The following is a 22,547-nucleotide window of genomic DNA, read 5'->3' on the forward strand; positions in this document are numbered from 1 at the left end:
AACTTGGTACTTGTTTCTATACAATTCAATATCCGACAATAACATGAAATTCAGTTATCTCGATGCCTAGTAGCATCAACACGTATAACAATAATAGGGAGCAAACAATAGTACCAGACGGAGGTAGTATTATTATCATTCACTTGTAGGCACAGCACAAAATCCTGTTGAAACACATGCTACCAAGATTATTCTGCCCGTAGAAGATGTGTAAACTGAACATTAACAGCATGTCGGCTAAATTGAAACCATGTAATCCAACTATCCAAGTGTCTGAGTTTCTGACCACATATCTATCAACATATTACACAGCAAATCACGGAAGTGCGTCCAAGTTTTCTTACAAGTGAGCTGCTGTCTAGCCAATTCAGATAGACTGGACCAACACCAGCTTGCAAAACAAAGCACGTGTCAGCAGTTTTGTTCTTTTTGCTTGCTTCTCAGAACAGGAAACCGGATGGCCCAAAATTGAAACACAAAAGAGTCTGACCGATGCTGAACTATAGGCTAATCAGCGAGTGGATAGCAAAGGCCAATAGCTACGACAGTATCTCAGTGTTATTAAGAGCGCAGCATCTTAACCTTGGGTGCCCCCTTCTTCATCTGCCTATTCCTTTCTTTCTCCTCTTTCTTGCGGAGCACCTCGGCGCTCAGTTTGGCCTCTGCCTCTTCCATAAGTTTTTTCTTCTCAGCCTTCTTCCTCAGCAGGGTTTCCTGCCTGACACCCTGAAGCTCCCTGAAAGCCTCCTGAGCAGCCTTTGTCCTAGCGGCATCAGTTTTCGAGCGTGCCTGCAATCAGCATGGACAGTAAGGTTCAGAACACATAACTGAAAGTCACTGTGAACCAAGAGGGCATAACAGATTGTACTTACATGTGAGCTCAGCTTGTAACGTCCAATCAGATCAATGTAGAACGGCACAAGAGCAACTAACTTTGTCATCTCAGCCATGTTGTTTGCATCTGGCAGCACAAACTTGAACGAGAGGACTTTCTTGTAGGACCCAGCCAGTTGATCCGAAAAATGAAGCGAGATGAACCACTTCCCAAGTTTCTCGAATGCTTTCTCACCAAGCACCTGCAGAGAGAGAATTGTGAGAACATAGCATATAGCTTTAGCCTGGTAAAGTCACAATAAATGCAATAACCGTGAAGTAGGTTTTATTGATGTTTTTTAAGGTTTTATGGAAGATCATTTAGTCAGGCTTGAGCACAGGGTTGGGTGCTTAAAATCTAGATCAGGGGCCAAAACCCAACTAGATTTCAACGTTGCCTACTGTTTAAGAATTAAGATCAAATATATTTTACGGTAAAAGTTGAGCATACCAACCCAACTTATACAAAAAAAAAACCAAGCTAAGCTAAGTAGGGCCTTAACGACAAAATCATCTGCTTCTCAAGCAGAATAGCTACACAATGCACATAGCTTTGCTCTCGTATTGAAATTGTGGAGTTGCCTCATTCACACAAAAAAATGGTGGATTTAGGTACAAGTCTAGAATGATTGAACTATTGCCAATGATAGTAAAAGTTCAAGATATTCCTTCCATATCCAAATGAGGCTTCATCATGCCCAAACATCCATATGTGCAAAAGGCTGCTCTAAGAACCATTCACAAGACAAATACGGCATGTTCAAAATCAACAGAACCCTATTCAGAGATCATCACAATACTTCTTCAATCTTCAGTCATAAAATTATTGCTAGCATACAAGCAGGTGCGTTTCCTCATCATGATAATATATCTTACAAGATTGCTATCCACGAGGAATATTAGTTATAAAAACCCAAGGATCCAGTTGATGCTAATTCTCTCTTGAAGCTAAAGCTCAATTTAGTAATATACAATTTATCTCGTTTACACTCTACCAAATAACATATCTGTGAGTAATGACGTAATTCAGGAAAGTGTGATGGGTACACAAGTCACAAACATTCCATCTTTCTCATCTTGGGCTACTCCTCTTAAACAATTAAAGAGTTATAATAGTAGCTCAATTCAATGGATATTTTTACCTATGACACCTTCATTAATAAAATCTAAATTAGCAGGGCATCTGATTCTATTTGAACTTTGTAACCCAGAATAACCACCTACTCAGTTCAGCTGTATTTATAGAACCAAGATTATGAATGACAGCAAGCAATTAAAGCCTCACCTGATCTAGCACCGCCTCAGAGATCATATCCCCAGCAACCTCCTTTGACTCAGCCACCACTGAAAGCTCATCAGCCACCCACTTCTTCCCGGCGGGTGCCGACGCGAGAACAGAGGCAAACTTCTGCAGATCCCTCTCCTCCTTGTGCATGGTCTTGGCCGCCTCCTTGTGTATGCTCATTCCAGATTTGTGCACACCAAGTGTTTGATGAAATGGCCGAAAGAGATTCAAATTTGAATTTTGTCAAAATCTTTTATGGGAGTGATTCAAATAAAGTTTGGCACCTATTGATGTCCTTGGTTTGAAAATTGGAGTTGATTTGGTGAGATTCAAATTTGGGATGATCTAGAATCTGTTTCAATGTTACCACTTTGGATGCCATTCAAAATCATTTGAATTTGAATCAGCAAGGTTGGCCAACACAAATTTGTTTACTTTTATGAGTACTATAGATCTGTGCAAAAAGATGATAAGGTTTGGTTTAGAAAATAATAACCATAGGGGCTCAAAGTGGGCATCATGTTAAAATTGTCACAAGTGACCATTATCACATGTGCTAGGGTTTTCATTTTATTTTTATTTGCTTTGGTTTTCTTTGACCAAAAGGTATTCTTTTGGGTTCATTTAGTATTAGGTTAAGTTTGTTCATGGTTTCAAACTATTTAAGTGAAGTAAACATGGCATAGGCTCATATTTGCAAATATGGCCATTTGCTCACATATGCCTCTACTTCTATTTGATTTTCTTTTCTTTGTGCCTCTTTGATTTTGAAAAGGGTAGGGTTTAGGGTTTAGAAACATTGCCAAACACTTCAAGCAACAATCAAAGCAATATCACAACAATCATGCATGAACACTATGCACACCAAGCAATTCAATTCAAGTTTTTGTTGGCTCAAAATTTTGGAGTAAGGGACATGATCTTCTTCATTGCTTTGGAAAATTTGGGATGTTACAGGAACTCATGGATCCTCTGAAAATCCATGTCTGAACGTACTGTCCGACAATACTGGCAAATACCACAGACAGCACTGCGAAGAGAGTCAAGCTAGCGCCATATCGCCGCACTCTGGGTGTAGAACTCATCAACAGTAGAGTGACCCTGCTGAAGATCATGCTCCTAACGCAACACAGATAAATATAGAGAATCCCCAGAAGGCTGATAGCGTTGACGAAGGTGAGACCACATCTCAGCAACAGTAGCAAGACCCATAAACTCAGAAGCAAATTGTGGCTGAACACTCTGAGAAAGAACAGCAGTAGCCCTGGCATCCTCATCACACCACTGAGTAAAAGCAGCCGACTATCACGGTAGGAACCAAGAGCCTCTGAATAAGAAAGTACTTGCTGCTCATATGCCTCATCAACAGCAAGCTCGGCGGACCTGGCTGCATCCTGAGCAGCCTGATCAGCATCATTAGCAAGGGCCTACGGCACTGGCGGCGGGGTAGGAGGTATAGGAGCAGTGGGATGCGACGAACAGGAGACCTCGATGATAAGAACACGCCATAGGTGAAGACCCCGCATGTGAATGCACATAAAGGCAGCAAACTCCCCATAGTTGGTACCATCAAAGATCACTGGACACCGAGGAATACTGATATAGCCAGACGTGGAGGACGCCATCATCTAGGCAATTTTTTTCGAATCAGATCTGGATCTGGATCAAGAACTCGGCCGGAGCAGGACCGGCCAGATCGGGCCGCGCAGGAGGCAGCCGGAGACAGCAGGGGCGTGTCCGGCCATGGCTGGAGAGGGTCATCCCAGGGCCGGAGGGAGCCAGGATGGGGCGAGGCCAACCGGAAACGGCCGGATCAGGACCGGAAACGGCCAGATCGGGGCCGACCAGAGGCGCGCCGGTGCAGGTCCGGCCGAGGACAGCGCAGCCGGGAGCGGAACCGGCCGGGGACGGCGCAGCCGGGGGCGGCGACAGCCGGGACGGGGGCAGGCCAGCGACAACCGGAGCTGAGAAGGGCCGGGGCGACCACCGTCAAGACCCGGCGATTCGAGCTCGATTTGGAGCTCTAAACTTGACAGAAATGACCAAATTTCTTGGACAACTCGATCCCGAAAAGAACGGGAGAAGAAGAGAGAGGAAGTGGAGTAGCAGCGGCCGAAAAGATCATCGACGGCGCGGATCAAGCACGGAGTTGTAGCGTGCAAAGAGCTAAACCATGAGCTTTGATACCATGTTGTGAATGAGCAACTAATATTCACTGTGAACCAAAAACCAGTACATGTACATGTAATACAATATGCAGGGAAGCTCCTCATACACTGAAAATATACAGTAAAGTAAAGGAGTCTATACATCACTAACAATATCTTTCTCTATATACATTTTGCTCCACACATAAACAAAGTGTTTGATATCTTCAGACAAATGGCATGAACTGTGAGTAATAATATGCAGATTTGCTAACCAAGGCAGGCAGGCAGGGAAGAATACCAAGCAGGCTCAACCTGCATTTCCATAGCGCATCCCAACTGGATTTAGTCTAGCACTACATGTTCCTGGATGTTAGTTAAGCTCTCTCCCGAATAACACAAGATTGGCACTCGACTACAGTCGAGTGAAACTTGGTACATGTTTCTATACAGTTCAATGTCCGACAATAACATGAAATTCAGTTATCTCGATGCTAGTAGCATCAACACGATATCGGTATAACATCAATAATAGAGAGCAAACAATAGTGCTAGACACGATATCGGAGGTAGTATTATTTTCCTTCACTTGTAGGCACAGCACAAAAACCTGTGGAAACACATGCTGCCATTATTCTGCCTGTAGAAGTTATGTAAACTGAACATTAAGAGCAGCGTCGGCTAAATTGAAACCATGTAATTAAGAGGTAGTATTATTTTTTCCTTCACTTGTAGGCACAGCACAAGAACCTGTGGAAACACATGCTGCCATTATTCTGCCGTAGAAGTTATGTAAACTGAACATTAAGAGCGGCGTCGGCTAAATTGAAACCATGTAATCCAACTATCCGTGTCTGAGTTTCTGACCACAGATCTATCGACATATTACACAGCAAATTACGAAAGTGCGTTCAAGTTTTCTTACAAGTGAGCTGCTGTCTAGCCAGTGTCTAGCCAATTCAGATAGACTGGACCAACACCAGCTTGCAAAACAAAGCACGTGTCAGCAGTTCTGTTCTTCTTTTTGCTTGCTTCTCAGAACAGGGAAACCGGATGGCCCAAAATTGAAACACAAAAGAGTCTAGCCGATGCTGAACTATAGGCTAATCAGCGAGTGAATAGCAAAGGCCAATAGCTACGACAGTATCTCAGTGTTATTAAGAACGCAGCATCTTAACCTTGGGCGCCCCTTTCTTCATCTGCCGATTCCTTTCTTTCTCCTCTTTCTTGCGGAGCACCTCGGCGCTCAATTTGGCCTCTGCCTCTTCCATAAGTTTTTTCTTCTCAGCCTTCTTCCTCAGCAGGGTTTCCTGCCTGACACCCTGAAGCTCCCTGAAAGCCTCCTGAGCAGCCTTTGTCCTAGCGGCATCAGTTTTGGAGCGTGCCTGCAATTAGCATGGACAGGAAAGTTCAGAACGCATAACTGAAAATCACTGTGAACCAAGAGGGAAGAACAGATGGTACTTACATGTGAGCTCAGCTTGTAACGTCCAATCAGATCAATGTAGAACGGCACAAGAGCAACTAACTTTGTCATCTCAGCCATGTTGTTTGCATCTGGCAGCACAAACTTGAACGAGAGGACTTTCTTGTAGGAGCCTGCCAGTTGATCCGAAAAATGAAGCGAAATGAACCACTTCCCAAGTTTCTCGAATGCTTTCTCACCAAGCACCTGCAGAGAGAGAATTGTGAGAACAGTATATAGCTTGAGCCTGGTAAAGTCAAACTAAATGCAATAACCTCGAAGTAGGTTTTATTGATGTTTTTGCAGGTTTTATGGAAGATCATTTAGTCAGGCTTGAGCACAGGGATGGGTGTTTACAACCTAGATCAGGGGCCAAAACTTGATTTCAACTTTGCCTACGGTTTAAGAATTAAGATCAAATCTACTTCACAATAAAATTTGAGCATATATACAAAAAAAAACTAAGCTAAGCTAAGTAGGACCTGAACGACAAAATCTTGCCTAAGTTTTAAGAATTAAGATCAAATCTACTTCACAATAAAATTTGAGCATATATACAAAAAAAAAACTAAGCTAAGCTAAGTAGGACCTTAACGACAAAATCTTGCCTACGTTTTAAGAATTAAGATCAAATCTACTTCACAATAAATTTGAGCATATATACAAAAAAAAAGAAAAAAAAACTAAGCTAAGCTAAGTAGGACCTTAACGACAAAATCATCTGCTTCTCAAGCAGAATAGCTACACAACGCACATAGCTTTGCTCTCGTATTAAAATTGTGGAGTTGTCTCAATTACAAAAAGAAATGGTGGCTAGGCACAAGCCTAGCATGATTGAACTATTGCCAATGATAGTAAAAGTTCAAGATATTCCTTCCATGCAAAAGGCTGCTCTAAGAAACATTCACAAGACAAATATGGCATGTTCAAAAATCAAAGTCAACAGAACCCTATTCAGAGGTCATCACGATACATTACTTCTGCAGTCATAAAATTAATGCTACCATACAAGCAGGTGCTTTTTTCTCATCATGATAACATAGCATCAATATAGTATCTTACAAGATTGCTATCCACGAATATTAGTTATAAAACACAAGGATCCAGTTGATGCTAATTCTCTCTTGAGCTAAAGCTTAATTTAGTAACATACAATTTATCTCGGTTACACTCTATCCAAATAACATATGTGGGTAGTGACGTAATTTAGGAAAGTGTGCTGGGTTACTCAAGTCACAAACATTCCATCTTTCTCATCTAGGGCTACTCTTAAACAATTCAAGAGTTATAATAGCTCAATTAAAATGGATATTTTTACCTATGATACCTTCATTAATAAAATCTAAATCAGCAGAGCATCTGATTCGATTTAAACTATGTAACCCGGAGGAAATACTTACCCAGTTCAGCTGTATCTATAGAACCAGAATTCTGACTGCAAGTAATAAGCAATTAAAGCCTCACCTGATCTAGCACCGCCTCAGAGATCATATCCCCAGCAACCTCCTTTGACTCGGCCACAACCGCAAGCTCATCCGCAACCCACTTCTTCCCGGCGGGTGCCGACGCTAGAACAGATGCAAACTTCTGCAGATCCCTCTCCTCCTTCTGCATGGTCTTGGCGGCCTTCTTCCTCGCCACGGCCACCATGACGTGGTCCATGGACTCGTCGTTCATGACGACCTCGAAGGTGATGGTGTCCTTCCTGGGGAATACGAGCTCGAGGAGCTTGGAGAGCAGGTCGTGGCGCGCGCGCATCTCCATGGTGGCGAGCATGCCCTGGCAGAAGCGCCTGCCGCTGGCGTAGAACTTGAAGACGTCCTGGCCCTCCTTGAGCAGGAGCGGCGTGTCCCTGCCGTCGCCGGTGCCGAGGAGGCTGAAGTTCTTGTCGAAGATGGAGTCCCTGGTGGCGAACTTGGTGGCCCAGGCGAGCGCGATCGCCTCGTTCTGCTTCTTGCCCGTGAAGTAGTTGAGCAGGAAGCAGATCAGGAAGCTGACGCAGGCGATCTCGATGGAGAAGGCGCGGAGGAGCTCCGCGGGGGTCCTGGGCGGGGCCGGCGGGGCCTCCGCCGCGGCCGCGGCGGAGGGATCTGACGGGGCGGACTCGGCCGGCGTGGAGGAGGGGTTGGAGGTTGGGGATTCTGGGACCGGGATGCCCTCGAACTCGTCCTCGTCCCAGAAGTCCAGCGAGGGGGTGGGGTTCGGGGGCGTTGTGGGGTTAGGGTTTGCGGGAGTGGTGGTGGTGGTCACGGGTGGGGAGGGCGCGGAGACGGAGACGGAGATGGGCGGCGGGGGTGGGAGGTCGACGTCGAGGTCGAGCCCCTCGTCGTCGTCGTCGGGGGACGCGGGATCGGCGGCGGCGGCGTGGGGGAGCTCGTCGGAGTCGAAGCCCTCGAACTGGGCGGCGAGGGAGAGGGAGAGGTGGAGGGCGAGCAGGATGAGGATGAGGGCGGCGCGCGGCAGCCGGATCCGGGTCGGCGGCGCCATGGATGAGGAGGTGGGAGGAGAGATCCCTCCCCTGTGCTGTGCTGGTAGGTGTGACGGAGAAGACGATGGGGATCTTTGCTTGCCCAGCCGGCTTGCGAAAGGCTGGAGATAAAGGAAGGTCGGAGATCCGTGGAGCCGTGGGAGTTGCTGATCGTTGGATCTGATCTGAGAAAATGTGAATAGGACTAGACTGTTTGGTCCACGAGGCTGCCTCAGATGGGCTCCCCTAGCTAGCGAACGATTGCTAGGGAGAGAATGAGCGATCGGTTTCTAACCAATTTTTTTCTTTCCATTTTTGGTAAATTTTGGACTGTAGTGGAGGCTATTGAGGGAAAGTTCTGCATGCATGTAGAAACAGACGAATCTGCTGATGTCAGCGGAATCTTTTCCAAATTTCAAAATTTAAAACGTTTTAACTTTCAAACGACAACACCAAATTAAGATCCGCTTTCACCAATAAATCCATGTTGATATGTTTCGAGAAACTTTTTTTCTGGCTAAAAGTTATCAACCCTCTCCTATTCGAATAATCAACCCCTCCGTACTTGAGTGATCAACGGTAAATGTATAAAATTATCAACCTGGTGCAGGGTATTGAGGGAAAGTTCTGCATGCATGCACAAATAGACGAATCTGCTGATGTCAGCGGAATCTTTTCCAAATTCCAAAATTCAAAACGTTTTAACTTTCAAACGACAACTCCAAATTAAGATCCGCTTTCACCAATAAATCCGTCTCGACGAGATCTTCAAAACTAGCACCCATGTTGATATGTTTCGAGAAACTTTTTTTCTGGTTAAAAGTTATCAACCCTCTCTATTCGAATAATCAACCCCTATGTACTTGAATGATCAACGGTAAATGTATAAAATTATCAACCTGGTGCAGAGTATTGAGGGAAAGTTCTGCATGCATGCACAAATAGACGAATCTGCTGATGTCAGCGGAATCTTTTCCAAATTTCAAAATTCAAAACGTTTTAACTTTCAAACGACAACTCCAAATTAAGATCCGCTTTCACCAATAAATCCGTCTCGACGAGATCTTCAAAACTAGCACCCATGTTGATATGTTTCGAGAAACTTTTTTCTGGCTAAAAGTTATCAACCCTCTCCTATTCGAATAATCAACCCCTCCGTACTTGAATGATCAACGGTAAATGTATAAAATTATCAACCTCAAAGTTAATTTTATTTTAAACATTTTACCGAATATTTTTTTGTTTAGAAGCTATCAACCCGATGTCTCGTTATTTATCAACGGTAAATATAAATAACTACCAACCCTAAAAATCTAACTTCATTTCGAATATTTTGGCGACTCTTTTTAGTTTACATGTTATCAACCCGGTGCTCTGTTATTTATCAATGGTAATTATAAAAAAACTACCAACCCTAAAAAGTATTTCATTTAAAATATTTTAGCGAACATTTTTTTATTTTACAAGCTATCAACCTGGTGCCTCGTTATTTATCAACTGTAAATATAAATAAATAATAACCCTAAAAAGTATTTCATTTATAATATTTTAGCGACTCTCTTTTAGTTTGCAAGCTATCAACCCGGTGACCCGCTATTTATCAATGGTAAATATAAATAAATATCAACCCTAAAAATTTAATTTAATTTAAAATATGTAGCGACTCTTTTTTTTACAAGTTATCAACCCGGTGCCCCGTTATTTATCAACGGTAAATATAAATACCTAGCAACCCTAAAAAGTAAATTTCATTTAAAATATTTTAGCAACTTTTGTTAGCTTACAACTTAAAAACAGTACTTAATTTGAGTAGCAAGTGGTAGTTCATTTGAGTTGCAAGTGGATCTTCCCACCCGTTATTTTCCCCCTTAAAAACCACTGGCCCGAAAAAGGGAATTGCAAAAGGACCCCCTTAAACATGAATTACCGTACGAAAAATAAAATCCAAAAAGGAAATTGCAAAAAGGGAATTGCAAAAAGAGAATTGAGAGTCTGCCTCGTGCTGAAGAAAAAGAGTGAGATGCTATGTGTATGCATGCAACAACTTATGAAAGCATGCTGAAAAGTTGGCTCATTAAATGCAAATCCATGAGATGCTATGTGCATGTGCATGCATGCAGTGTGAACGCTCTTGCCTACATGCAACTTGCAAAGTAGTAATACAAGCTGTTAGTGTGAACACGTGTGAACACAATTAAAACACTACGTGACAAAAAGGGAATTGACTCGCTCCGCGAGCGCTTCCGCGCCACAAAAAGTGATTGCTCGAGCAATCGATTGCCAGGGAGGGGATTCGGCCTCAGATTATGTTTCTCCTTCTTTAGAAAGTTAGGACTAGACGGTTAGGACTCTATAAATCACGGAATGTCGTTACTCATAACAACGAGTTAGCGCATGTGTCACTACATTCAAAGCATGATTACCCGTAAAGTTACAACTTTGAACCATGAAGATCTTAAGGAATCATCTACCTCGGACCTCCGACAGTCGTGGTGAACAGAAGACCGAGTACGTCGAATCATCGATGGACAATCATAAGCTGTAGAGATCCTCGAAAATCCTCTGTAAAGCTAGACCTCGCCTAATGGCCAGAGCTTCAATGAGTACATGTGTGAAGTGATACCAATTCCCAATAATCGGTTGGTTGAGGTTCTACTTTGGACTCGACTACAACAATCACAATTGTGTGATACAGTGTAACATCAATATTAACGCACATTGAGTATGTGAGTTGTGGAATCACAAGAACTTAAAGCAATGGATTCACGTCTAGTACACTAGTTGATGCCAAGTAATAACAATGTTGCGTGTTCATCCCTACACAACCATTTTATTTTCACAACCACTGTCATAGGTGCAGATTGTCATTGTTGTCTCGAGCATCGGCACTTAGACCATAGGTGCCAACTAGTGATAGCAAGAGCAATGACATTCAAATTGGGTTTCTTCGAGAGATTATTGGAATATAAGCTGGCATGTGTCCAAGACAGACAATCAACACTCAACACAAGCGGATAAAAAAACAAATTATTTGATTGTCCAGGCAAACCTGTCGAATAGACAAAGGAAATCCAGATGCTCTACTCGCTCGTTTTTCCATATAAAATACATCTATCATCTACGGTTATGGATAGATATTGAAGTTGTAAGTCAGTAGGAAAGAAGTAGTTACTCGTTACGTGACGTCAAGCACCTTTTCCCAAATGTAGGCCATACCCATCAATCGATGCATATGGAATGTTTTTATTTATGAGTACTTTTTAATTATAATCGACGCCTAAATTGCATAAAGAGACTTCTATGCGCGAGCGTTTGTGCGGGTGTGTCTAAGGGGGGAGGGGTGGGGCTAAGCATTGAGGAAATAGGGAAAACATATATTGATAGAAGATAAGTGGACAACCAAACACTCATTTTCTCAAAGCATTTAGTATCAATGGTTGGACTATGAAATGTGTTATATCTCAACTCATGTCATGGATCAACGGAGACAGGCCCCAATGCTCAATTGCGTGTGAAACAAAAATTTAACCAGTGGCGGAGCTACACAGAAGTTGCTACGGTGGAGGAGAGGTCCTGTTCTTTTTTTTTTTTTGGGGGGGGGGGCAAAGAACAAATCTGAATGTTTGTGGGGGCAAAAGGCTAATTTTTCTCCATCTAAGCCTCTCCCAAAAAAAATCCTGAGAGATTAGCGAAAAGTTGGTGTGTGTGTCTGTGGGGTGGGGGGAGGGGGGAGGGGGGAGGGGCTGACTTGCACATAGCTTCGCCCCTAAATCTAACCCTCGTTAGAAAATCCGGTCGAGAAAGTCTAGCGTTGAGGTTACACTTCTCATTTTGAACACTCCAAGTCAAGATGTTGAGGTGCTGAGACAACTTGGCGCACAATCAAATTCAACGTGGGCAGGCTCAACATCCCCACCTAGGACGCTTAGGTCAATTCCCTAGGTCAAGGTGTTGAGCATTGTCATCTCAACAGCTCGGGGCGGGGCCGGTGTCGGAGGTTGTACACATAGGATCTCATTTGGTCCCGTGACGGAGCCACAGTCACTTGACTACACAGTTTTCAGCTATACAAGAGAAAATTTACAAAAAAAAATTCAAAAATTCATATTAATATAGTATGAATCAGCACAGAGTCTCTCCTCCACTTCCCCCGTCCTTCTCTCCCGTCCTCCCCTTCTAGCCTCTCCACTTCTCTTCAGATCCCGGCCGACAGGCCCCTCCCCTCTCCTCTCCGGCGGCTGCCGGCGTTGAGATTGGGTGAGGGACCCTCCCGTGTATAACAGTAGTGTAGGATTAGTTCTAGTCTTGGCTTTGTCCCCCGTGGCGTTTGGCTCTATGCCGATGGGGATTTCATTGCTGGAGATTTCGAGCGGTCTCCGGTGGTGGGCGGGGCTGATGTTGCTGGCCATGGTGCTCCAGAGGATGGAGCCAAAGGCGGATGGCGACCCTACCTCGTCCTCCCCTCCAATAAAGCTTGTTGGTGGCTCAAATCCGATGGATTCAGCCGGCCAGTCTTCGATGCAAAGCCATCATGGTGATGGTTGCATTGGAGAGGATGCTCGCCGGCTCCGTCTTCGATGCGGAGCTGCGGGAGCTCAAGCCTGCAGGTGTTACTTGGAGTTCATCAGTGGGGGACTCGCGACGGCGGCGGCCGTCTTGCCCCTGCTATCTTTGGCCGAAGGGCGGCCCTCCACAGCCACAAGATGATGGCGCTTCTTCCTCCAGGCGCAAGGCCATTGCGGAGGATCTTCAGCTACTCCTTCCGGGCACTTCTCAGCATCGTTGTCCCAAGTGGCCTGTCCCCGGCGGCGGCGGTGCTGGCACGGATGACGAGTGGTTCTCGTCGGAGCGGTGGCAGAGGACCCGATTGCTTTTCGTAGATTTGTTGAAGGGTTCTTGGTGCAAATTTGCAGGTCCTGAATGTACTTTTCTTTTCTCTTTAGACCTATCTGTAAACTGTAAAACCACCACTGGAATATAATGCAGCTACTGGGACCTTCGGGTCCCTTCCCTATTCAAAAAAAATAAATATTAATATAGTATGTGTTTAGCTACATAACTACTATATTAAAGAGCAACAAACATCTTTTTTCTCAGAATTTTGAGACCTCCTCTGAATTACTGTGGTGGTTCTTCTGTGTGCAGTTCTGTGTTGCGTAGCAATTTCGGTTAAAGTGTTTTTTTGATGGTTGGCTGTCCTGGTATATCACTTGGGTGGCTGTAGCTGAAAGATAGGTTGAGCGGTGGTGGGACATCCTGGATTTGTGGGAATTAGTTAAAGCGGTCTCGCATATTTTGGCGGACAATCCAGACAGCTCATCACCATCTTCCTTCTCCTAAATCCCCCACCATATCTTCCATGCCGGTCTTGCAATTTCTAGGATTTGAGTGGAGGTCGCCGCCGATGAGTTGTCTGCGACCTGGCCGCGCCTCCTGCTCCATGCTCGAGTTTCCCCTCGATATATAGAGCAACTCAGCCTTCCGACGAACGGCCGCCACCATGAGAAAGTAGGGGAGATGTAGGAGCCGGGAGCATCCCAGCGACATCAAGATGTCAGCGGCGGAGCGGCCAATCGCCACCAGTGGCGGATATGCATCTCCACCAGCCACTCCCGCCCCCACATGATCTCCTCCCTACTCGATCCCCCTGCCCGAGCTCTCATCGGCCGAGCCCTCCTGGCCGCGAGCTCCTCTCTCCGAGCTGCCCACGGACGCGGCGGCGGCTGTGCTGGATGCGCGCGAGGGCGGCGGCGAGGAGCGCGCCGGGGAAACTAGCAGGACGTACTGCACGAACTCAGCGTCCAACGACGAAGCATACCGCGGAGGCAGAAGACCGAGCGCCGGTTGTTGTAGGGCTCCCGTGAGAGATCCCAGCCGGTGCAGAGCATCTCCACCCAGGCGTTGGGCAGTGAGGTTGTGCAATTGGGAGATCTGCATAAGGTAGCTAAGCTCATCCCATTTATTACTTGAAATCTTAGATCAAGTTTCTGATGAACTTTTACCTTGATTTTGCAAATTCACATCAACAGTTCTTGATAGTAAAAAGTTGTGGTCAGTTCCTTCATTCAAATCAGGTGTAATTTTTTCAGGTTGTGGTCTTCATCCTGATTGATGGCAAATCCGAGACATTATTATATAGCCAAAGATCACAGCGGCATGTACAATTATACCATGTTCAGGTTTGTACAGCCAAAAATCACAGCTACATGTCAAATTATACAATGTTCAGAGAGTCGGGAGCAGTGAGCAGTTCGACGTGTTGACATGAAGCTTACAAGCCAATAGTCTAATTGAAATATTTCAATTACCCCTAAGTTTGAATCAGATTCGCTGTCAGTTCCTTTATTCAAATCAGGTGCAATTTTTTCAGGTTGTGGTCTTCATCCTGATTGATGGCTCATACTTGACATACGCTGAGATGTATGAGCTGCAGTTGCTCTTAGTACGATACTCCACGCTTGCTGGGATGTGCTTGCAGTCCCTCTTAGCACAACAATACAACTTGCTCTTTTAGCATTTTTTTTTTCTCCAGAAGGATTGGTATAGTGCATGTCTGAAATTATTATTTGCAAATACCAGCGATTTTTGCAGCGTGAGGATAGAACTGTTTTTATATTTAGTGATGATTGGTATTTGGCAGGGATTCCCTTGCTCAATCAATTATTAACATAGGGGATTCAGATATATATCATGTTTTGCTTCCTTTTAATACCTATCTGTGGGGAATCCTGCAGTGTTAGTTGTTTGTCAAGAGAAGTACCTAATTTCAAGTCCAATGGTTGGTCATTTCGATACAAAATATGTGAGCAATGTGTGTCCGGGTTAAATTGTGCCAAGTCGTCATACTGGCACTTATAGGGTTGGTGTCTGGTATTTTTTTGGTCATCACACTGGCTCTTGGGGCCATTGGGGCATTACATATGGTGGTACTGCATGCAGATAAATTATGAAATCCCGTCTTGATTGTGCCAAACTTATTTTCTGAACGTATGATAATATACATGTCAGAACTGTCAAGACCGACCATTTTTTTCTCCAGTAAGGTTCATTTGTGTTTTGATGACATGACAAGGCAAGGTAAAATATTATAAATTTACCCTGGCTTTTAGACATTCACGGATTGACTAACATGACTTTTCACCAGGTTGTTTCCCACTGACGCTTTATACTTCTCTATCTCAAAAATTAATTACGTCATGAGGAGATAAGTTGTTGGTTGATAGAACCATAGTGTGATCAGCCATTTTCATGGCAAATAAGAGCTGAAGTGTTTCTTCTTCTGAAAGTTGGATATGTAATGCTCTTATATTCATGTTAACACACTCAGGTTTCTATGTACTTTGTTATTTACTCAATTTTTTTAATATAGCCAAGTTTTCATGTGTGATAGCTCCACTTATATCCATTTGTCTGCAAGCGTTGTATGTATTTCCAGTGGCTGTGCATTAGATTTTCTCTTGGTGTAACATTTAATCACTATAACGATTTTGAGTTATTTGATGTGAACATACATATTGTTTTTATGTCTAGCTGAACACCGCCTCCTTTAATTTTGTGTGTGTAGCTTCTGGGAATTAGTGTCAGAAAATCGTCAATATCTTCAAACTGAGCTCAGCCTCAGTTGGTACATCTTCAATAGTTAATTATTTACAGTCACATTGTGATGGACTGATACACTAGAAGTGTGACCAACCTTAGCAATTGTGCGCAATGGGTGCAATTTTTTATGTTTAAATTGGCTAATTGAGCAAGAGAATTTTTTTCTCTTGTGGCATATGCTAATCCAATGAGTTTGGTAATTTAAGAGAACCTGATGTGTACGATTTTTAAAACTGTTCTTCGCCATTGTTCTACGTTCAAAATCTGTTGGTATAGCCATGGGGAATATCCTGAACAGTCCTATCAGTTGTTGAATTTTTCATGATGTGTTTGCACTCTTTCCTAGGTGACAACCTAGATTTATCTTCTCAAACTTCAATACCGTTATGGTTGCTACTGAGGTAGACGCTTTCATGATTCCTGTTGTGATTGACGATGCTACTGGTGTGTATACTTATATGTGGTTTCGATATAAAATCCTGAGTTATTGTGGTGAATCCAGAAATGATTCCCACTGATTACGGTTGCCACTCCGCTCCTTCCTCCGTGCGGCGCATGGTTTTGAGAGAGCTGACAGGTAGTCAAAACAACAGATACAAAAATTAATAGTTCCATGTTTCTTCATTAATCATTTTGTGGAAAAGACACTTGCTCAGATGAACCATTTCCATGGGAGCTTGATTATTAGCTAGCTGAGCTGAAATGATCTGAGTGAACTGCAGGAATGAACAAGAAAGAAGAAATGTGGAGAGCACCAGTGCTAGGCCTGCAGCCATGGTGACCTTCAACGCCTGGGAGTGGCAAGCTGCATGTCCAATGCTCTACAGGACAAAACAACACATCGTTGTGCACACCACATGCATATGTTGGCCTTAGACGTCAGTTGCCCAAATTCAAGAGAGGAGCCAAGGTATTTTTGTATACATTGTGCTGTTATTCAGCAAGCAACCTACATCTTTTATCGCTTCACTAGAATGGTGCTAAATCACTTTTTCTTAATATGTAACCCGTGTCTTTCATCATTTTTACTCTATTCTTAATTGTACTCCACGCATGTACATACTACTTTGATTTGCTTCACGCCCTCATAAGAACAATTGTTCCTTTATACTTTTTAAATGTTTGTCATATGCCTAGATTATTATTTTTACTACTTTGATGCCCCTGCCCTGAAATTGTTTGTGCCAATTTTTTTTCTTTACTGCTTATTCAAATCTTCGAATTCGACTACCTTTTTTCCATTTCACACACAATCTAAATTTTCATATGGAGTATTATATTTGTTGTGTTTGTACAGGCCAAGTATGAGGCTATGAGTCAGGAACGCTATGTGGTCGACTCCCCCTCTCAATTTGTACATTATTTCAAATCTATTCCAGTGATATGACCATTCATTTGTCTACGGATGAAAAGATCATAAAGGCACTAGGAGCCGAGAAGGATTTTTTGTGTGCATCAACTGGTCTTTTATCGGTTCTCAATATGACACATACTGGTCTACCTAAGAAGTGCTTATCACATTACTAAGTGGGATTTCCCTCCTATGTGTCACCCCTCACCAATGTTGTGACAAACTCCTCATAACCACCAATGCTGCCTCAGGGGCGTGGCGTGCTTATGTACAGGACATGTTCTTATATACAGTACGATGATCAATATACAAGAGACTTATTATTACTAGATTTAATTTATGTGTCTTTCTGATGTTCGCTTATTTACTTGATTCTCGGAATCATTAACTTTTCATTCCTATTATTTCGATGTATGTTCTATCAAATTTTGTTTCAACTACCTTAAAACCCATTGTTTAGAAAACAAGTATTAATTACTTTTATCAATTCAAGTGTGGTCTAAAATTTATTAACACCATCACATTACACGGTCGGCGCGGCGTGCCGCCGTGCCCATTCCTGCTAGTAGTTATAAATTGATTGCACAAGGTTGACCTACCGGCTCCACCACTTCTCCGGTCATCTCAGTACCACAAAGCTTTGAGCTAGGGCGTTGAGCAAAAGTGTCAAATCCGAAATTATTTTCTGAAGAGGTCATTCTCAGCTGAACTATCTTTCTGACAGATTCAGATTTGTGATTTATCAATGGTTCCTGGTAACAATGGGTGGGAGTCGGAGCTGGTTTCGTCATCGCTCCCGTTCTCCCCCTCCAGCCAACAACCATATTTTGACTGACAGCAGCTTGCCCCAAGCAGCAGCTTGCAAAACTCCGGCCGCCGCCACCTACCACCCCCACCATCCCTGCCCTGCCTCCACAATATAACCCAGCCCCTGCAGCTTCACCCCACACCACCTAGAAAACAAACGACTCCGATGGCATTCTCCTCGCTCGCCACCCCCTCCTCCTCCTCCTCCTCGTCGTCTTTCACCCTCCCCACCAAACCTTCTCCCGGCGCAGGCTCCGTCTCCTTCTCCAGGTGAGTCAACAGCAGTCCCTCCGCGCGCAGCTCCGCCTATCCCGCTTAATCCGTCCACTACCGTTACCGTCGATCAAGATTCTGCCTGTTTCTTTGGTTGCAGCGCGTCGTGGGAGAGGGGGCAGGGGACGAGGAAGGTCAGGATGGCGGCGGTGCGGGCGGAGGCCGTGGACACGTCCATCAGCCCGCGGGTGAGCGCGCTGCGGCCCTCCAAGACCATGGCCATCACCGACCAGGCCAGCGCGCTGCGCCAGGCCGGGGTGCCCGTCATCGGCCTCGCCGCCGGGGAGCCCGACTTCGACACGCCGGCTGCGATCGCCGAGGTGACCCCCCGTTCCTTTCTTTCTTTTTCTTTATTGGCAATGGGGAAGGGGGGAATAAACGAAGGAACTGCCCTCTGTTCCTTGTGCTGTGCCTCCCTGGATCGCCGGATGATCTGGATCTTAGCGACGCGTTTCTGAATGTTGGGTGAACACCGTCAGATTGCCAGTCAGTTTAGCTGTATCGAGCCTAAAGAAAAATCAGTCTTTCGCTTGCTTCATGTCTCTGTCTGCATCATTCAAGCTTAATAATAGCAGAGTTCAGAGTAATGCACATGTTCTACAGGCACGCGTGTTGTTGTTGTAGCAGGTTCGATCCAGCAATTTGAATTTTGCGTTTTTTGTCCAGGCTGGGATGAATGCGATCAGGGATGGCTCTACAAGGTACACGCCCAATGCCGGGACTATGGAGCTCAGGAAGGCTATCTGCAACAAGCTCCAGGGTGTGTGTGTGTGTGTGTGTGTGTGTGTGTGTGTGTGTGTGTGTGTGTGTCTATGAATTTCTCGTTTGCAGAGTATTCAGATTGGATAAGTAGCCTAATTAACTAACTCGTTGTTCGGCTTTCGGTATGCAGAGGAGAATGGCCTATCCTACAGCCCAGATCAGGTGCTAGTGAGCAATGGAGCTAAGCAGTGCATTACACAAGCTGTTCTTGCTGTTTGCTCACCTGGTGATGAGGTAAACCTGTCATCTACTTACCCTGCAATTTTTCGTTGGAGATTATTAACCTAATAAGCTTTGAAATATCCATGAAATTAGCAGCACCAGGTTGTTTATCCTGTAGTCATTTTGTTGTCCTCGGTCCTTAGAAGTTAGTGGACTGCTTCATTCTTTTCTTGTTAATCTTCAAATATTGTTTGCATCAAACATGCCTTGTCATTATTGCACTTCCTTATTGTTCTTGTGGTCATATCTCACTACAAATCCATTTAGGTGAAATGCTCTTATTTTATCCGACGCAAAAAGAAAAGAAACATGATAGTATTTTATGGATGGATGAGAACAGCATCACCAAATGTGTACTCTTGTATTCACGCTGTATGTAGCTTGCCGCTTCCTGTGGACGCCTTGTGATTGTAATGACTTTATAATAATTTTAGGATGTGCGCATCTTCAGATGCAGGGGACTGTGGGGGCTTCTCTTTCATTATCTAAAAAATAATCTTTTGTAGTTTTGTTTAGAAAAATCTTTGCAAGTTACAAGCCTGATTGATTGCTTGCGTTTTCCTATTCGAACTGCAGATATTTATAGCTTAATGTGGGCTTAACAAAAAAAAAAAGCATCTTATTATTCTCAGGCTCTTAAATGCAATGGTTTGCATCCCCCTTTTTGAAAATGTTGGGTTTTGTCTTATTTTAGGTTTTGATACCAGCACCATTTTGGGTCAGCTATCCTGAAATGGCTAGGTTGGCTGGTGCAACACCAGTTATCCTTCCAACAAGCATATCAGACAATTTCCTGCTAAAGCCAGAGTCACTTGCCTCAGTGATCACTGAAAAATCAAGGCTGTTGATTCTATGCTCTCCATCTAATCCAACAGGCTCTGTGTATCCTAGGGAGCTGCTTGAGGAGATTGCTGATATAGTCAAGAAGTATCCTAGACTTCTGGTCTGCACTTTGTCCTCTTCTATGTTATTTGTATCATTTGAGATCTTTTGCATCAGCAATTCATCAAGATTGTTGATGTATCATACTATTAATGACTTTCCAGGTTCTATCTGATGAAATCTATGAGCATATTATCTATCATCCAGCTAAACACACAAGTTTTGCTGCCTTACCTGGAATGTGGGACAGAACATTAACTGTAAATGGGTTTTCTAAGGTAACATTGTTGTTTTTGTTTCGTTATATCTGCTTTTTGTTGATGAATCCAATAGTACTGAACACGTGAAGTATAACCCACATATTATTTGATTACATATTAGTCAATGCTTAGATTTGAGTAGTCAGAATATGCCTTAACTAAAGAAGAGGAGGGAGCATATTTTAAGGTGTTCTTTCAAATAAGACTTGATAGCAGAAGAAACAGATGTCCATGTTCATTTGATTATTTGGTTTCTAGATATGCATGGTGTAGCTCTTGAAATATTTTGAATATTTAATGAGCATAAATTTTATAGGCTTTTGCTATGACTGGTTGGCGACTTGGATACTTAGCTGCCCCTAAGCATTTTGTGTCAGCTTGTGGAAAGATCCAAAGCCAGGTGGGTAGTCATCTCTCTTTTCCTTCATCTAAATCATGTTTAACTTCCTGATTCCCTATTTACTTATTTAGTTATCGCCACCTTTTTCTCGTTGATGATGGTTGGAAAGGTAGGCTCAGCTTCCCAAAGAACCTGAGTTTGTGTTTACATCTTTAATTCCAGGAACACAATGTATTTGTAAGTTCCTTCCCATTTCACTGATAGTAGAATGAAACCCTGAGTCTCTAAATTGCTGTATCTAAACAGCAGGCACCTTTAGGTCCAGTACCAGTGTACCACCATCTTTACTAATTAAAGATATATAGCAACTTAGCCATGCAGAACTCATTTTGATCTCAAATGATGACAATGCCCTGATGATGTTGTGGAAATTGGCTCGCAGATCTTCAGTCTTCGATTTTTTACTATTATCCTGATGATAGTGCCTTGTTTACTACACAGTACACATCTGGTGCCAGTAGTATATCACAGAAGGCAGGGCTTGCGGCCTTGAACCTAGGTTATGCCGGTGGGGAAGCAGTTTCAACCATGGTCAAAGCATTCCAGGAGCGCCGGGATTACCTTGTAAGAAGTTTCAAGGAACTGCCAGGAGTCAAAATATCAGAACCTCAGGTAGTCTATGCTACTTGTTGAGACTGTGTGGCATATCTATAGTAGGATGGTAGCTAAGTTTTACAATTTACAGGGTGCCTTCTATTTGTTCATCGACTTCAGCTCCTACTATGGTTCTGAGGTAGAAGGTTTTGGCACAATCAAAGACTCTGAGACCCTCTGCATGTTCCTGTTAGAAAAAGCACAGGTAAATGTTTCACTGATTTTGAGTATGCCGGTCTACATAAGTTCCTGAAAAAAGGATCAGAGAATAGGTATCTTATTAGGTGTTTTCTCTTGTATTACAGGTCGCGCTTGTCCCCGGGGATGCATTTGGAGATGACAAGGGTGTTCGTATGTCCTATGCCGCTGCACTATCAACGCTACAAGATGCAATGGAGAAGATAAAAGAAGCAATGGCTCTGGTCAGGCCCCCGGTTGCGGTTTAATGAAGGTTGAATGTCGACTAAAGGCATTTTCACCAGCGATGCCTTGTTACATTAAACAGTGTTTATTTACTGAAAAATAGTAAAGCATGCCATTGTTGTAAACGAGAAAATTCTCCATCCTTCTTTTGTGCAAACTTATTACAGAGGATATGGTTTGTTTCAAATTTACATTTGTGGTTGTCAAGGAGTATCAGTATTGGTTTAGGAGAACATATTTCTTTCCTTGTACCTAATATATAGTCCCCTTGGGCTATTCAATCATCCATAACAGTGGTGACTGGGTTAAAATAGTACTATTTTGTTTGACAACGGACTAGAAATGTTTGATGTGTTCATTGGACGAAAAAAATTCTTGCTCACTAATCTTTCTATATCACCATATAAGATAGTTTTAACTTGTTAAAACGTTTTATATTGTGGGACAAAGGAAGTATCTGTGTAAGATTGCACATTGTGGAGGACAAAAACAATAAACGTCAATGACAGGAAATGTGATACTTCATATAATTATAACACCCTATACAGAAAGTACAAAATATAAATTCACTTTTAGAAATAGGAATACCCTAAAAGTTATTTGAAGTAGAGAGATCGACCTTCATATATTAACGAGCCTCAAGAAAAGTACCATCACCCTTAGAATTTTCCCAACTCATTTTCACCAGCAATGCCTTGTTCTGCTTACTTAAAAAGTTTGTTTCACAATCATGTTTG

At 43.4% G+C, this 22,547-nt stretch overlaps 1 protein-coding gene, 1 long non-coding RNA gene and 1 pseudogene across 4 annotated transcripts; 2 read left to right on the top strand and 1 right to left on the bottom strand.

Annotated features, from left to right (window-relative positions):
• Positions 1–207: 207 nt before the first annotated feature.
• On the bottom strand, positions 208–8,325 carry LOC124661017 (uncharacterized protein At5g49945-like). 2 transcript variants are annotated; one of them, XM_047198874.1, is made up of 4 exons: positions 7,397–8,325; positions 2,159–2,320; positions 873–1,076; positions 208–789 (listed from the first exon to the last, which is right to left on the bottom strand). In XM_047198874.1, the coding sequence occupies exons 1-4, from the start codon at positions 8,255–8,257 to the stop codon at positions 562–564; spliced, it is 1,455 nt and encodes a 484-aa protein (XP_047054830.1). In that variant the 5' UTR covers positions 8,258–8,325; the 3' UTR covers positions 208–561. The 2 variants fall into 2 exon arrangements, with proteins under 2 accessions (XP_047054830.1, XP_047054829.1); XM_047198873.1 differs by lacking the exons at positions 208–789; positions 873–1,076; positions 2,159–2,320 and adding exons at positions 5,127–5,690; positions 5,774–5,977 and having other exon boundaries at positions 7,235–8,325.
• A 5,250-nt stretch (positions 8,326–13,575) lies between these two features.
• On the top strand, positions 13,576–17,363 carry LOC124661379. 2 transcript variants are annotated; one of them, XR_006990166.1, is made up of 5 exons: positions 13,576–14,177; positions 14,327–14,416; positions 14,608–16,413; positions 16,559–16,746; positions 17,134–17,363. It is a non-coding gene; the product is annotated as an uncharacterized LOC124661379 (long non-coding RNA). The 2 variants fall into 2 exon arrangements; XR_006990165.1 differs by having other exon boundaries at positions 16,559–17,363.
• A 696-nt stretch (positions 17,364–18,059) lies between these two features.
• On the top strand, positions 18,060–22,142 carry LOC124661157 (annotated as a pseudogene).
• The last annotated feature ends 405 nt before the right edge of the window (positions 22,143–22,547 follow it).

Source organism: Lolium rigidum, chromosome 6, assembly GCF_022539505.1.
Source record: "Lolium rigidum isolate FL_2022 chromosome 6, APGP_CSIRO_Lrig_0.1, whole genome shotgun sequence".
NCBI classification, from domain to species: Eukaryota; Viridiplantae; Streptophyta; class Magnoliopsida; order Poales; family Poaceae; genus Lolium; species Lolium rigidum.

What these genes read in the sequence shown, in the direction of transcription:
- LOC124661017 (XM_047198874.1), bottom strand. Translation starts at nt 8,257, where the DNA reads ATGGCGCCGCCGACCCGGATCCGGCTGCCGCGCGCCGCCCTCATCCTC. An exon ending in TGGCCGTGGCGAGGAAGAAG is followed by an intron (nt 2,321 to 7,396) that starts GCCGCCAAGACC and finishes ATACACAAGGAG; the next exon opens with GCGGCCAAGACCATGCACAA. An exon ending in CTGAGGCGGTGCTAGATCAG is followed by an intron (nt 1,077 to 2,158) that starts GTGAGGCTTTAA and finishes CTCTCTCTGCAG; the next exon opens with GTGCTTGGTGAGAAAGCATT.